The sequence below is a fragment of the Zootoca vivipara genome, chromosome Z, assembly GCF_963506605.1.
Source record: "Zootoca vivipara chromosome Z, rZooViv1.1, whole genome shotgun sequence".
NCBI classification, from domain to species: Eukaryota; Metazoa; Chordata; class Lepidosauria; order Squamata; family Lacertidae; genus Zootoca; species Zootoca vivipara.
The window spans coordinates 17,695,726-17,712,485 of NC_083294.1; the positions used below are offsets into that span (position 1 = coordinate 17,695,726).

Consider the following 16,760-nt stretch of genomic DNA (forward strand, 5'->3'; position numbering starts at 1 on the left):
TGCTAGGTTGGCAGGTGCAGGGACCAAGCAACGGGAGCTCACCCCGTCACAGGGATTCGAACTGCCAACCTTCTGATTGGCAAGCCCTAGGCTCTGTGGTTTAACCCACAGCGCCGGTCCAAACTAACAAAATGATTTTCAATAGGGACAAATGTAGGCAGGAATAGCCAGCTGCTCAAATATAAGATGGGGGGAACAACTGGTTTGCCAGTAGTACTTATGAAAAGGATCTATGGATCTTAGTAGACCACAAGCTTAACATGTGTCTACAGTGTGATGCAGCAGCAAAAAAAACCCCTCTATGCTATTTTTAGCTACATCAACAGAAGTATGGTGTTCAGATCAAAGGAAGTCATAGTACTGCTCTATTCTGCCTTGGTCAGATCCCAATTGGGGTACTGGGTCCAGTTCTGGGTGCTGCAATTTAAGAAGAATATTAACAAATGGGAATGTGGACAGAGGAGGGTGACCAAGTTGATAAAGGAACCCAAGCCTTAAGAGGAATGGCTGAGGGAGCTGGGTAGGCTGGAGAAAGGGAGACTGAGAGATGATAGCCATCTTCAAATATCTAAAGGGCTGTCCCATGGAAAATGGAACAAGCTTGTTTTCTGCTGCTCTGGAAGGGAGGAGCTGAACCAATGGATTCAAATGACAGGAAAGGAGATTCTAACTGGAGGGCACCAGGTTTTTTTTTGGGGGGGGAATAAAATCCAGCATTTTTGCAAAGTGGATGCTCTTTTCCATTTCAGGAATCGGAAGTCTCGCATTGGGTCCGCCAAACATCACATGCTCTTCTGAGGGGTGAGGTAGGGTTTCCCAGGTAAGATGGTTGCCATCGGTCCCAGGTGCTGAGAAGAGGGATAGAATTGAAGCAACCAGTCCTATTTTGGGGTTTTTGAAAAATGTTTTCCTTCCTTTCTGGTTCTTTTGTCTTGTCAGTGAGGAGTGTCCAGAGGTGTCCAAGATAGCAGAGGTGACCAGAAGCTCAGATTTGTTTCGCATTAGTGTTAGTCACAGCCCTCTAAGGCTGAGGGACCTGGACGTTGCCCCACCGGAACTGTCCAGACTTTCTCCCCACAGAAGCAAACAAGAGAAAGTCAGAGCCATTGCCCTTCTCGCCAGGAGCCTCAGTGAGCGGCTAGAAAATGAGACAAAAAGCCTGAGAGCCAGAAACAGGCCACTTGAATCTTCAGGGGACCAAGGGTGGCCAACGGGACCCCCATCTCTGTCAGAGGGACCTTCTGCCACCTCAAAGCCTGAAGCTCCACCTGCAGCATGTGAAAATGCCTTTTGGGAGCCCAACCATTTCCGTAGTCCATCACTGCATGCTCAGGAGAACTCTCTCCGTCCAGAAGGAGCAGCAGCAGTAGCAACCCAGGTCGCCATGGAGAGGATCTGGGCCTTCTTGTCCATTGCCAGAGTTCATGGTCAGGGACCGCAGTGGGATCTTTCCTCTGAGGCGGAAGAGCAACATGCAGCCAGTGCAAAAAACATCAAGGAAAGGTGGAAAGGTGAGCTGAGGCATTTCCTGGGTTGCTGGTCCCTGCTCTACCAGCTGAGCTATCTCAGCACCCAATATGTAACTTCCTGTTTCCTCCCTTTCTCTCTCCTCAACCAGACATGCTCTATGCTTGCTCCACTCCCAGGCACAAGCCTGAAACAGTTTTGACTGTAATAATAAAATAATAATAATAATAATAATAATAATAATAATAAATAAATAAATAATAAATAATAATTTATTATTTATATCCCACCCATCTGGATGAGCTTCCCCAGCCACTCTGGGCGGCTTCCAACAAAATAGTAAAATACAGTAATCCATCAAACATTAAAAGCTTCCCTAAACAGGGCTGCCTTCAGATGTCTTCTAAAAGTCTGGTAGTTGTTGTTCTCTTTGACATTTGGTGGAGGGCAATCCACAGAGCGGGTGCCACTACCGAGAAGGCCCTCTGCCTGCTACCATCCATCCTCCAACTGCCTCCAGACACTCACACAGGACCTTCACCGCCTTACTGGTTCTGATTTGAAAGAGAGGTAGAGCTGGGTATCATCTGTGTGAGTGCCTGGAGGCGGTTGGAGGATGGATGGTGGCTAACAGATTGAGATTGAATCCTGACAAGACAGAAGTACTGTTTGTGGGGGACAGGAGGTGGGCAGGTGTGGAGGACTCCCTGGTCCTGAATGGGGTAACTGTGCCCCTGAAGGACTAGGTGCGCATCCTGGGAGTCATTCTGGACTCACAGCTGTCCATGGAGGCGCAGGTCAATTCTGTGTCCAGGGCAGCTGTCTATCAGCTCCATCTGCTACGCAGGCTGAGACCCTACCTGCCTGCAGACTGTCTCGCCAGAGTGGTGCATGCTCTGGTTATCTCCCGCTTGGACTACTGCAATGCGCTCTACGTGGGGCTACCTTTGAAGGTGACTCGGAAACTACAACTAATCCAGAATGCGGCAACTAGACTGGTGACTGGGAGCGGCCGCCGAGACCACATAACACCGGTCTTGAAAGATCTACATTGGCTCCCAGTACGTTTCTGAGCACAGTTGTTGGTGCTGACCTTTAAAACCCTAAATGGCCTCGGTCCAGTATACCTGAAGGAGCGTCTCCACCCCCTCGTTCTGCCTGGACGCTGAGGTCCAGTACCGAGGGCCTTCTGACGGTTCCCTCGTTGCGAGAAGCCAAGTTGCAGGGAACCAGGCAGAGGGCCTTCTTGGTGGTGGCTCCTGCCCTGTGGAACGCCCTCCCATCAGATGTCAAAGAGAAAAACAGCTACCAGATTTTTAGAAGACATCTGAAGGCAGCCCTGTTTAGGGAGGCTTTTAATGTTTAATTATTTTATTTCATTTTTCTCTTGTAAGCTGCCCAGAGTGGCTGGGGAAATCCAGCCAGATGGGCGGGGTATAAATAATAAATTATTATTATTATTATTATTATTATTATTATTATTATTATTATCCGCATACTGATGAACACCCAGCCCAAACCCCCTGATGATCTCTCCCAGCGGCTGCATGCAGATGTTTAAAAGCATGGGGGAGAGGACAGAACCCTGAGGCACCCCACAAGTGAGAACCCAGGGGTCTGAACGCTCATCCCTCCCCACCACTTTCTGAACATGGCCCAGGAGGAAGGAGAGGAACCACTGTATGACAGTGCCCCCAGCTCCCAACCCCTCTAGACGGTCCAGAAGGATGTTATGGTTGATGGTGTCAAAAGCCGCTGAGAGATCCAGCAGGACTAGGAAGCAGCTCTCACCTTTGTCCCTAGGCCACTGGAGATCATCAACCAAGTTTCAGTCCCATTGAGGCTTGAATCCCAACTGGAAGGGATCCAAATCGTCCGCTGCTTCCAGGTGTGCCTGGAGTTGTTCAGCAACCACTCGCTCAATCACCTTGCCCAAGAATGGAAGATTTGACACTGGGCGATAGTTGGCCACATTGGCCACATCTAAAGATGGTTTTTTAAGAAGCGGTTTAATAACCGCCTCTTTCAGCGGGTCTGGGAAGGCTCCCTCACAGAGAGAAGCATTCACCAACCCGCGAAGCCCATCGCCCAGCCCTTCCTGGATTGCTTTTATAAGCCAGGACAAGGGCGTAGCCAGGATCAAAACTAGGGGGGGGGGGCAAGCCATGATCATTCAGGGGCGGGGCCACAAAGTGGGAACGTGGGCGGGGCTACAGGGCCAGCTGGCCTGACGACATCGTGGTGGCGGCAGCGGCGGCAGCGGCCACCTTGTGCTTCTGGGGCTGGCAACGGCGGCGGCTACCCTGCTTGGCTGGAGAGGACGGGAGGGTCGGGCAGGCAAGAGGGGGTGACAGGGTGGGCGAGGGCAAGGCAAGGCACGGCCGCAGTCACGACGGCTCCGAGGCGTTGCTGCATATCAGCATAATATTTCAACCATGTTGTGGGTTCAAGCCCCACCTTAGGAAAAAATTCCTGCATTGCAGGGGGTTGGACTAGATGACCCTTGTGGTCCCTTCCGACTACAATTCTATGATTCTATTGATATATTGCCATAGCATATGCATCATTCTGCTTTCTTGAATTGTCCTACTCCTAGGCATAGCAGCCAACTCCTAGAGGCCTAGGTGCCCCCCCCAATACTAGTAAATACCGTATGTGAAAGAGTCACACACACCCCATTTTGATGGGGTTTCTATGTGGGGCTTATCTGCCCCCACCCATATTTTATTAAGAATGGAAGAGAGAGGGAAGGAAGGAAGAAATAGAGAGAGGGATAACTCATATTTGTGGGTGCCTCTGGGTGACGCTGTGATGCTGGAACTCTGCAGCAAGAGGACGGGAGGGTCGGGCAGGGGAGAGGGGGTGGCAGGGCGGGTGAGGGCGAGGGAAGGCACGGCCGCAGTCACGACAGCTCCGAGGCGTTGCTGCATATCAGCATAATATTTCAGCCATGTTGTGGGTTCAAGCCCCACCTTGGGGGAAAAATCCTGCATTGCAGGGGGTTGGACTAGATGACCCTTGTGGTCCCTTCCGACTACAATTCTATGATTCCATTGATATATTACCATAGCATATGCATCATTCTGCTTTCTTGAATTGTCCTACTCCTAGGCATAGCAGCCAAATCCTAGAGGCCTAGGTGCCTCTCCCCCCCCCCCAATTACTGGTAAATACCGTATTTGAAAGAGTCACACACACCCCATTTTGATGGGCTTTCTATGTGGGGCTTATCTGCCCCCCCCCGTATTTTATTAAGGATGGAAGAGGGAGGGAAGGAAGGAATAATAGAGAGAGGGATACCTCATATTTGTGGGTGCCTCTGGGTGATGCTGTGATGCTGGAACTCTGCAGCAAGAGGATGGGAGGGTCGGGCAGGGGAGAGGGGGTGGCAGGGCAGGCGAGGGCGAGGCAAGACAGGGCCGCAGTCTCGATGGCTCCGAGGCGTTGCTGCATATCAGCATAATATTTCAACCATGTTGTGGGTTCAAGCCCCACATTGGGGGGAAATTCCTGCATTGCAGGGGGTTGGACTAGATGACCCTTGTGGTCCCTTCCGACTACAATTCCATGATTCTATTGATATATTACCATAGCATATGCAGGATTCTGCTTTCTTGAATTGTCCTAGGCATAGCAGCCAACTCCTAGAGGCCTAGGTGCCTCCCCCCCCCCAAAGAAATTACTGGTAAATACTGTATTTTAAAGAGTCCTCCCCCCCCCATGTTGATGGGCTTTCTATGTGGGGCTTATCTGCCCCCCCAGTATTTTATTGAGGATGGAAGAGGGAGGAAAGGAAGGAAGAAATAGAGAGAGGGATAACTCACATTTGTGGGTGCCTCTGGGTGACGCTGTGATGCTAGAACTCTGCAGCAAGAGGAAGATACCGGTACACCTGTACAGGAGCCTTGTAAGCAGCTTTCTCTCTGCTTGATTTACAGCAGGCACGTCCAACAGGTAGATTGTGATCTACCAGTAGATCACTGGATGTCTGTGGTAGATCACTGCTAGATCACTGGCACCCCTAAAAAAAGCTCACCCAAATTTTTCCTCCTCCCTAAAAAAAGCTGAACTATGACCTGAAGCCCTAAACAAAAATGGGCCTCCCTCCCTCCTAAAAGAAGCTCAACAAGTTTGACCTAAACCCCCCAAAACAGGGCTTCCCTTCCTTAAAAAAACTCAACAGCTTTGACCTGAACCCCCCAAAAGGGGGTAGATCACTCCCAGTTTTTAACTCTGTGAGTAGATCAGAGTCTCTTGGGAGGTGGCCACCCCTGATTTACAGTATACAGATGCAGGAGGAGGGGCAGACTGGAACACCAATGCTTTTTATAAACATCACTGTGTCTATCAAAGCTACAGCCCTTCTTATTCACTTCCTTTTAGCCTTGCAGGGCCACCTTAGTCAAATTGAATCCTCTGCACCCTCATTAAATCGCCAATAGAACTGTTAATGCGATCCCTGAATGCCCATTAACAACTCCCACTGAATAACAATAGGGTGAATAGGGTGGACCTTGCCTGAAGGGATATTCTGCTCCATTGTCTTAACTGCTTAAGTACTGGTAGCCACTTTGCTTTATTTATTTGATGTGTTTTTGTTACAGCTGTGTTCCCGCCCCCAGCAAGTGGAGAGCTGCTCTTGCTAAAGCAAAGCCCTTTCCACTTCAGTTTTTGGAGGGGCAAAGTATTGGTTATGGTCTGTAAAATACAATAATTTTTTGCTTCTAGGGGGGGCAGCTGCCCCCTCCTGCCCCCCCCTGTCTACACCCATGAGCCAGGATGGGCAAGGGTCAAGGAGACAGGTGGTTGGTTTCACTCGTCCAAGCAGCCTGTCCACATCCTCGGAAGTAACAGATTGGAATTGATCCCACGCAACTTGACCAGACAGCACTCTAGCACTCCCCCGCCCCGGCCCTGCTCCCACGGTAGAGTCTACCTCTTCCTGAATCTGAGCGACTTTATCTGCATTTTTTTTTGCAAAATCATTGCAGGAGATCATGTGGCCTGTACTGTACCCAATGGAGCAGGTTCTGCTAAATTGCGAACCGCCTGAAAGTCTCTTAAGTATTTTACCTGCATTGTTTGTACTACTGCTGTAGCTGAAGACCAATGCAAGACTGTTGAGTTAGTAATCATAGTCTGTTGTCCGATTTCTTTGCTTAGAGGGGTAAGAAAGGTGGAAGCTAGATTACTTTGTTGCTGGACTTGCTCAAGAAGAAGCTTTGCAGCCTAATTCCTATACTTCTAATCCCATCTGCTGCCAAGGATGGGATTTTAAAACTCTGTTTAACCCACAAACATGGGTTCCTGGAGGGATAAATTGAAACTAACTGAAGGTGGCTCAGTTGGTTAGAGTGTGGTTCAGATAATGCCTAGGTTGTGGGTTTGATCCCTGCAACAGGACAGCTGCACATTCCTGCATTGCAGGAAGTTAGACTGGGTGATCCTCTGGATCCCGTCCAACTCTACAATTCTTACCCATTAAAACCCATTTGACACCTAGACGTCATCCTCATTGTAAAAAAACTGAGCTTGGGCCTCAAAGCCGTCCATACATACCATATATTCCAGCGTATAAGATGACTGGGCATATAAGACGACCCCCAACTTTTCCAGTTAAAATATAGAGTTTGGGATATACTCGCCATATAAGAAATACGACCCGGCGTATGAGATGACCCCTGACTTTTGAGAAAATTTTCCTGGGTTAAAAAGTGATCTAATACGCAGGAACATACAGTAATCCTTCCTTTTCTTCTAAAGGTTTTTTTGCAAGTAGGGGACCTGAAAGAGGACCCTCCCCCGAGACGCCAGGTGCCTCACCTGCCACACCACACCTGCAGTTCCTCACCCGAAGGTAAGCACCTCCTGACCCTCATGGACCTTCACTGCTGCTGTGGTGCCCCATCAGAATGCAAGAAAAGCCTGCATGATCAAGCCAATAGCCAGTCCAGTCCAACATCCTGTCCCCACAGTGGCCAGCCAGATGCCTGCAAGAAACCTACAAGCAGAACCCAATCACAAGGGCCCTCTCCTTTCCTGTGACTTTCAGCAACTGGCACTACCTCTGACTGTGGAAGTAGAGCAGAGCCATCATGGCTTGTAGCCACCCAGAGCCCTCTCCTCCTCTATGAATTGGTCTAATCTGCATGCAGCACAGAGTTAAACTATCGAAGTCGCTGCTGCCACCAACATGAATGGCTTTAAAATTATTAGACAAATCCATGGAGGGGAGGGCTATCAATGGCTGCTAGGCACGATGGCTGTGCTCTGATGCTACAGATGGAGGCAGCAATGCTTCTGAAAGCCAGCTGCTGGAAACTACAGGAGGGATGAGTTCTTGTGCCCAGATCTTGCTTGTAGGTTTCCCATTGGGAGCATGTGGCTGGGGGCCATGGTGAGGACAGGATGCTGGGCTTCCCTATTTAGGGAACTTTTAATGTTTAACAGACCATTGTATTTTAATATTTTGTTGGAAGCCGCCCAGAATGCCTGGGGAAACCCAGCCTGATCGGCGGGGTATAAATAATAAATTATTATATTTATTATTTATATTTACTAGATGGGCCATTGGCCTGATCCAGCAGGTCTCTCTTTATGCTGTTATGTTCTAAACCAGACATCCCCAAACTCCGGCCCTCCAGATGTTTTGGACTACAATTCCCATCATCCCTGACCACTGGTCCTCTTAGCTAGGGATCATGGGAGTTGTGTGCCAAAACATCTGGAGGGCCTGCAGTTTGGGGATGCCTGTTCTAAACTCTCCTTGCCAAATGCAAAATTCAAATATCTTTAAAAAGGATTTTGGGTGCTCCATTTCCCGGAGAGCCCCTTTGCGGCTTTCAGCTTCTGCAAATGGTAGTCCAAGGATTTTGGGAAGCACAGTGACTTTCTGTTCATGAACAGTTCCTTTATGGCTGAACTTTCCAAACTTTTCATGTTGGTGACACACTTTTTACACATGCATAATTTCACGATACAGTAATCCAGTTTTACTAGCGTGCCGGAAGTTAAACTAACCCCTTTCCGGCCCTGAGAGGAGCTTGGGGAGCGTTCACGCGACATGCCTACACAGTGCAGCTGACACACTAATGTGTCGCGACACACAGTTTGGAAAGCTTGGCTTTGTGTGGTGCCTGCTCGTGTGTGTGTGTGTGTTTTAATATGAACCCAGAGAAGAGGAGCAGTGTTGTGTAGTTTTAGAGTGTCAGAGTAGGATCTGGGACAGCAGGGTTCAATTCTCCACTCAGCCATGAAGCTCACTGTGTGTCCTTGGGGCCAGTCACCGCCTCTCATCTTAACCCCCATGGGGATTAAATGAGGACTAGGAACCTGGGAGAGAGCAGGGTTCAAATCCCCACATGGCCATGAAGCTCACTTGGACAAGTCACTCGCTGTCAGCCTAACCTACCTCACAGGGTTGTTGTGGGGACTCCATGAAGAGAAGGGGACTAATCACCACCGCCCTTGAACTCACTGGAGAAAAAGGTGGGCTATAAATGCAATAACGTGGGTGGTGCTGTGGGTTAAGCCACAGAGCCTAGGGCTTGCTGATCAGAAGGTTGGCGGTTCAAATCCCCACAATGGGGTGAGCTCCCGTTGCTTGGTCCCAGCTCCTGCCAACCTAGCAGTTTGAAAGCACGTCAAAGTGCAAGTAGATAAATAGGTACCGCTACAGCGGGAAGGTAAATGGCGTTTCCATGTGCTGCTCTGGTTAGCCAGAAGCGGCTTTGTCATGCTGGCCACATGACCTGGAAGCTGTACGCCGGCTCCCTCGGCCAATAAAGCGAGATGAGCGCCGCAACCCCAGAGTTGGTCATGACTGGACCTAATGGTCAGGGGTCCCTTTACCTTTAAATGCAATAAAGAAAGAAGAACAGTTCTACAATTGACCACAGGGTGGCACTGCTAGCCCAGGCAAAGGCCATGTGAGTTGGGTGCACCAAAGGATCCCCACAGATGCTCAGGGACTTCCTTTTGGGGCAGCTGCATGAGAAGAGGAGGTTGGGATAGATCCTGTGGTCAATCCTTACGGATTCCATTTCTTTCAGTTGAACTCTTTTGGCACAACTGTGAATTTCCTAGTCTCTCTACTGTGATTCCTGCATTGCAGGGGGTTGGGTTATTATTCCTTCTCCCCCACAAAAAGGGGGGCGTCTCTATGACAGCAACAGCTGGGTGTCTTCAGACCCAGGAAACGCCTTCCTGTCCAGATGGGGGAAGAGATCCTCAGCTGTGGCTGACCAGGCTTGGGAGACAAAGTGTAGAAACCAGACAGAAAAGGCTGAGCTGGGTTTTCTTTTTCCTGGTCTCTTCTGAACTCATCCTTTGTGGGGTGAGAGATTAGAGGTATTAAGGTGTTCTCTTTGGGAGCTGGGGGGTGAGAGCAGGAGGGCATGGCACCCTGCTCCTTTACCATCAACAAAGGGGGGGGTTGCAGTGAAAGGTCATATAGCGCAGTAGCCAAGCATCCCAGGTACAGGAGGGTCCCAGATTCAATCCCCAAATGCATTTCTAGGTAGGGCTGGTGCCTTCCTGTGTTCCCTGTTTAATCGAGCAAAAATGAGAAACAGAGTCTTACTTTATTTTTAGGGGGTCATAGCTCAGTGGGAGAGCTCCTCCTTACATATTCTCCTTTTAAATTCAATCCTATTTAATTGTGGATGATATAAAAACATTTCCCTTCTATCCGCTGCTGTTCTGTCCCTTCTCTTGGAGTTCCATAAAATGTCCTTTTTTTTCTTTGCTTTTTCACACATTTCCCTCTAATCCCTTTAGCTCAGCTTGGCAGTCAAGTCTTTGCAGAGGATCCCAGGGGCTTCCTTGTTGCGTCCCTCTGACTTGGCCTTGGTATCTCTGCCAGGAATGTCAGATGCTCTTCCGTCTTCTGTACAGGGATGGCCGGGGGGAACTTTATTCAACTTGAGGGCCACATTGTCTTCTAAGAAGCCTTCTGGGGCCACCTGCCAGTGGTGGGAAGGGCCACGGGAAAAGAGGGCAGAACAACAAATGAAAATTTTGTTATTCTTATTATTTTCATCAAAAGAAAACCTCAGAATGTGGTGGGCCATCCTTCATTGGAGGTTTTAAAGCAGAGGACCTGTCTGATATGCTTTAGTTGAGATTCCTGCATTGCAGGAGGTTGGACTAGATGAGCCTTGGGTGTACCTTCCAACTCTGCAATGCTATGTTTCTATGCTTAGGGTGTGTGGCATGCTAAAGTCTGAAAGTAATTACTTTCCCTTGCTTTCTGGATGAGTAGCTGTCTTGATCTCTCTCGTACTAGAAACAAATCCTCTGTTTAGTTATTGGAGAGGAACCTGATTGATATATTGATTTCAAATTAATTAATAAAAAGTATGCACCACTTGATTGCTTACATCCCTAATTTCCATGGCCTATTTTTATTATTGCGATTTTTCATAAGAATCTTTTATTTTATGTTGACTGCCAAGGGGTCTTTGCTTTTAATCAGTACGGTCCAGCAAATAAATAAATGCAGCTTATGTTTCTCCCTTTCTGTTCATATCAGGCCACAAACCAGCCCCTTGGTGGAAACCTGCATTTCCCCCCACCAGAATTTCAGAATGGAAGACCCCAGGGAGAAGCCCTATCATGAGAAGATTCAGGGTGAGGAGATGCACTTGTGAAACCTTTTCTTCCCTCCCTCCCTTCCTCTGGTGTTGGGTGTCCGAGCTACACCCAAGCCAGTTACAGCTAATTTCTGGTGTCTATGCTCTGGTGACTTCTAGGCTAGACTGCTGCCTAGAAGTGAGGTGGGGCTGCCCAGGAAGACAGTTCAGAAGCTGTACCGGCTACCAATTAGATTCCAGGCCCAATTCAAAGTGCTGGTCTTGACCTACATAGGACTCCAATACCTTCAGGGCCCTGTCTTCCCATATGAACTGACTCGGACCCTGCAATCATCATCTGAGACCTTTCTTTGTGTGCTGGACCTTAGAGTGGAAAAAAATATTATTGCCCCTAGACAATTTGTAAAGGCACTTAGATCATAGAATTGCAGAGTTGGAAGTCATCTAGTCCAACCCCCTGCAAAGCAGCAATCACTTTTTAATGTGAAACTTGCTGCTTATCAAGCTCATACAGCAAAAAGGAGAAATAAAATACTCATTAATTAATTAAGACAGCATATATTTTCTATTTTTATATTTATTTCATAAAATGTATATACTGCTTGATTGTAAAACAAATCAAAAGCTCAAAAAGGTATACAAAGGTTTTTTGTTTGTTTAGTCGTTTAGTCCTGTCTGACTCTTTGTGACCCCATGGACCAGAGCACGCCAGGCACTCTTGTCTTCCACTGCCTCCCGCAGTTTGGTCAGACGCATGTTGGTAGCTTCGAGAACACTGTCCAACCATCTCGTCCTCTGCCGTCCCCTTATCCTTGTGCCCTCAATCTTTCCCAACATCAGGGTCTTTTCCAGGGAGTCTTCTCTTCTCATGAGGTGGCCAAAGTATTGGAGCCTCAGCTTCATGATCTGTCCTTCCAGTATAATTATGTATACAAAGGTATACATAATTTAAAAAAATATCAATTTTCTTTTTGCCACAATAGTTTAAACTTTCTAAGCATCCGGACAGGCTTGTTTAAACAGGAATGTTATTAGTAGCCACTGAAATGAGTGCAATTTAGGCAACTGTTTGATATCAAGAGGCAGGGAGTTCCAAAGTTCCAATATCTGAGCTCATTAGGTGCCTCTTAAATTACTGTTCTCCACTAATGCAAGCTATACAGTAATATACTGTATGTCCTCTGGAGGGGCTCCACTGTCTTTTTTATGCCACCAGAGAGCGCTGTTCTCTTACTAGTTAAGCACAAGGTGATAAAAACACTGTACAGTAGTGCCTTTGGCAAGGTTTAAACCACCCACTTATCCCAAACAGAGAGCAATAGCCTCCCATCCCTGAAGCAGACACCTGATTTGCAGGTTCAGTTCCCAGCATCTTCAGCCCTTTCCCAAGAACCACAAGGACTACTGTATAATCTTTATTTGTAGGGTATGGGCCATTGTTCTGCTGCAGAAGGCCAATGTGTGCAGAAGGTTCTCAGATTCAATCCCCTGCGGCTGCTTCAGGTAGGGCTGGGAATACCCGCAGAGCTATTGCTACCAGTCAGTGCAGGTAATGCTGAGCTAGATGGGCCAGTGGCGATAGATAGAAGGCAGCTTATTTTGCGATGTTTTTAAAAGTGAAGCCTCATGAATTTGGATTAAGTGGTTATTGCTGACACTGTTTTTAAAACAGGGCAGAGAATTTGCCATTGATGGAACAGACTGCTGTCCAGCCTAAAATAAGAAAAAAACGCTAATCTGTTGCTTATCTTAATTAGGAATTTTGTTGGATTCTGCTTAAACCTTGCAAGGGTGTCATCAGCAAGAAGCAATTTAGCAGACTGGGGCTGGAGAGTGTTTTTTGAATAATACCTTGAGATGCAAACTGCTCCTCCTGAGAGTTAAATAGGGCGTGTGACACTTCAGACAGTTAATGCGAGACTCTCTGTGCTCTAAAACACTCAGGATCATGTGCGTAAAGGAGAGGAGGGCATTATGCAGGCAAATGTCAGAACAGGACAAGAAAAGCCACCACCTGATGACTGCCAAACACAAATAGTATTGGGTAGATTCTAAAGAAAGTCCTTCTTCCCACAGCACATAATTAAACTGTGGAACTCCCTCCCACAGCGAAGGATGGTTTTGAAAGGGGATATTGAGGGCTACTAGTCACCATGACCATTCTCTGTTTCAATGACGAGGCAGCAATGCTTCTGAATGCCAGTTACTGGACACCACAGGAAGGGGGGGGTCCTCTTGCACTCGGGTCCTGCTTGAGAACAGGGGGCTGGACTAGATGGGCCACCTTCGGCCTGATCCAAAAGACTCTTCTGATGCTCGTATGTTCTTTCTTTAGGGCTCCAGCCTAAGGCATCTGCTGGCAGCTTTCCCCCCCAGGGGCACCAGGTCTCTGGCCTAAAGTCCCTTCCCACCAACCAGCTCCTTGGCAGAACCATCCCTGCAAAAGAATCTGGTGAAATGAGTGAGACAACGGATCCCACCAGCCAGGTATGGGGCTTGCACTTCCCACTCCTTTCCAAGCCATATATGATTTGGGATTATAAAAGGGGGTCTCCTTCAGGGCTGCTGATATTCTACATTATTAGTATCACCATCATCATCATCGAATCATCGAATCATAGAGTTGATCAGGGCACCCAAGAGTCATCTTATGGAACCTCCAGACCCAGAAGCACTCTATCTCAATTCCCAGTATTCAGCCGCTGTGAGAACAGGATGCTGGATTAGGCGGGCCACTGTTGTGATCCAGCTGGCTCTTCTTAGGTCAAAGGGGAGGCAGCCTTATTCCCTCTGTTCCTCTGCTTCCCTTCAGGTGGAAATCCAGCACCTGCAGAACTTCTCCAGGTCTTCCCACCAGGAGAGGCAGTTCCTCTTGCAGCAGCAGAATGAGCTCCTGCAGGAGGAGAGGTGGACAGCGCAGTGCTGGCAGCAGCTGCTCAGGCTGGCAGAGAGGTCCCCCCTCTGGCCTCTGGGCAGGAGAAGATCCTTCTGGTTTTTTACAGGAGATGGAAGTTAAGAACACGAGTACATAAGAAGAACCTGCTGGATCAGGCCCATGGGCCACCAAGCCCAGCATCCTGTTCTTGCAGTGGCTATAGGACTTAGTAACCCAGATGGTCTGCCTCTGCATCTGGAGGTTCCATAAGAGCACCAGAAAAGGCCCTGCTGGATCAGTCTAATGCATTTAATCCTGCATCCTGTTCTCACAGTGGCTGAACAGTTGCAAGCAGGACCAGAGCACAAAAACCCTCTCTCCCTGCTATAGCTTCAACCACTTCTGCCTCCGACAGTGCAGGAACAGCATAGCCATTGTGGCAAGTAACTATCATTAGCCTTCTCCTCCTCTATGAATTTGTCCAATCCTCTTTTTAAGCCACCCACCTTACTGCCTCCTGTAGCAGTGAGTTCCATGGTTTAACTAAGAAGTCCTTCTTTTATCTGTCCTGAATCTTCCAACACTCAGCTTCATTAGATGGCCCTGAGTTCTTATTTATTTATTTATTTATTTATTTATTTATTTATTTATTTATTTATTACATTTATACACCACCTTCATTGTCCAAGGACCTCAAGTCAGTGTACATGGTTCTCTTCTTCCTCCCCATTTTAGCATCCCTGTGAGATAGGTTAGGCTAAGAGATGGTGACTGGCACAAAGTCACCCAGTGAGCTTCATAGCCAAGCCTTTGGCAGTATGCAGTTTGACTTACTTTCCTTTGTATAAAACAAGCCCGAAGGAGGCTCCCAACCCACTCACAGGTCCTTGTATGATCAGTGAAAACAGTTGGCCCTGGCAATTATTAACCACTCTCAATTCCACCCTGATAATTGCCACATGCCTGGATTTTAACTTGTCTGAATTAATTTTAAGATGTATTTTAATTAACTGATGTCTGTTTTTATGCTTATTGTGTTCTTTTCATGATGTTGGCCGCTCTGGGACAGATCTTTGCACCCTAGCGGCGCATATGCTAAAGACAACACAGCCCAAGGGCCATATTCCATTCTCAACCACCATCCAAGGGCCACATGATAGTAGTGGTGGGGCCAGAGGCAAAAGCAGGCAGAGCAATGGATATAAGTTTCACATTTGCACAGCAAACTATTATTATTATTATCTTTATCATCATCATCATCATCATCATCATCATCATCATCATAGCTGAGTGGGAATTTGAACACTAGTCTCTCAGATCATAACCCAACACTCTAAACCACCACACCACACTGTTATTTGATTTGGAAAAATAATAATGAAATGAAAAAACCAGTATCAAAAATTAAAAACAGGCAGCAAAGATTAAAACAATTAAACAGGTCCCAGAAGATAAAAAATAAAAAGATATTCACCTGATGCTAAAAAGATAATGCCTTGATACTTACCTTATGCAGGTTGATTTGTTTTAACCAGGGAAACACCAGCTGTGGAGTGGAGACCACTTTTTGACTAGCACCTACAATATTACCAACATTATTCCACTCCAATCCCTGGAAAAATTGTGCACCCTTTTTTCAAATGGTCATGAATACAGTGAGAAATGGGCATAAATATAGGGCTTTATAAATAAACCTCTGTACCTAATGTTAGCGACCCATCAGGGGTTCTCCCTTCCAGCTGTTTGCAGGATGCTAACTTCACATTTATTTATTTATTCGTTTCATACATCACTTAATCCTAAAACAAAACAAAATATCAAGGTCGTTTACAAAACAATGAATGACAATAAATTGAGACTTTCAAAAAGTTAAAATAGTAATAAATGGATTGAAACTCATCAGTTTTCTAAACACAGGCTTGTCTAAACAAAATGTTTTTAGCAGGTGCTGAAAATAATGCAGGGAAGACACCTGCCTGATATCAACAGGCAAGGAGTTCCAAAGATTGCCACACTAAAAGATTGATTACTTGCAAATGCAGAACGGGGATTATATGGCCATCCAACTTCTGTTTAAAAGCCTCCAATGAAGGAGAAGCCACCATCTTCCAAGCTCATAGAACTGGAGAGGTTGAAGGGACCCCCCAAGGAAGGGTAGTCTTAGCACAACCCCTTGCAATGCAGGAACCTCAGCCTTATTCCCTCAAAATAAATTCTCTCCCTTCCCATTTCAGGATGTTGGAGAACCAGTATGTTTTGAAAGAGCTCTTGTGCTGGGGACGGAGGAGGAGAAGGAAGGGGGCAAGAAGGAGACCTCTGGTCCAGGATCCTTCAGTGTAGCATCTTCAGGGAGTTCAGGAGGCAGAAGCAGCAGACGAGGACTCCAGGAAGAGGCTAACAACACGTAAGGAATAAAAAGATAAACCCTCCTCTCTTTTTTTTGGCTTAAAAGTGGCCGCTGGTCTGAGCTGTCAAGTGGACAAGGACTTAAGTTAAAAACTCCCCATTGTTATGTGCTACTTATTTACTTATTTTTATTTATCTGTTGTAGTTCTAGCCCCTTCCCCAGGAGCTAAGGGTATCACGCATGGTTTCCCCCTCCTAGATGGGCTACTGGCCTGATCCAGCAGGCTCTTACATTCTTATGCCCAGGAGAGATGGACTGTTGGTCTGATCCCATCCAAGGGCTGTCCGTTTCTCCATTTCCTGGCTCTGCCTCTCACTGTCTCCCCAGAGCACGTCAAGTCAGGAGGGCCTGCCTGTGTGACACTGAGGAAGTGCCAAGGGCTCTTTGTGATGCTCCAGTGGGGAGGCTGTAGGCGTTG

At 47.4% G+C, this 16,760-nt stretch overlaps 1 protein-coding gene across 4 annotated transcripts in view; it reads left to right on the plus strand.

Moving 5' to 3' along the window:
• CCDC187 (coiled-coil domain containing 187) overlaps window positions 1-16,760 on the plus strand; it is a 32,247-nt gene that overhangs the window by 8,443 nt on the left and 7,044 nt on the right. For 3 of the 4 annotated variants that reach the window (XM_060270130.1, XM_060270129.1, XM_060270131.1), the window contains 7 exons: window positions 750-820; window positions 940-1,511; window positions 7,231-7,324; window positions 11,000-11,097; window positions 12,486-12,563; window positions 13,396-13,547; window positions 16,170-16,339. In XM_060270130.1, coding sequence (XP_060126113.1) covers window positions 750-820; window positions 940-1,511; window positions 7,231-7,324; window positions 11,000-11,097; window positions 12,486-12,563; window positions 13,396-13,547; window positions 16,170-16,339 — 1,235 coding nt within the window. The remainder of the gene's footprint in view (window positions 1-749; window positions 821-939; window positions 1,512-7,230; window positions 7,325-10,999; window positions 11,098-12,485; window positions 12,564-13,395; window positions 13,548-16,169; window positions 16,340-16,760) is intronic. The other variant, XM_035114036.2, reaches the window with a different exon arrangement.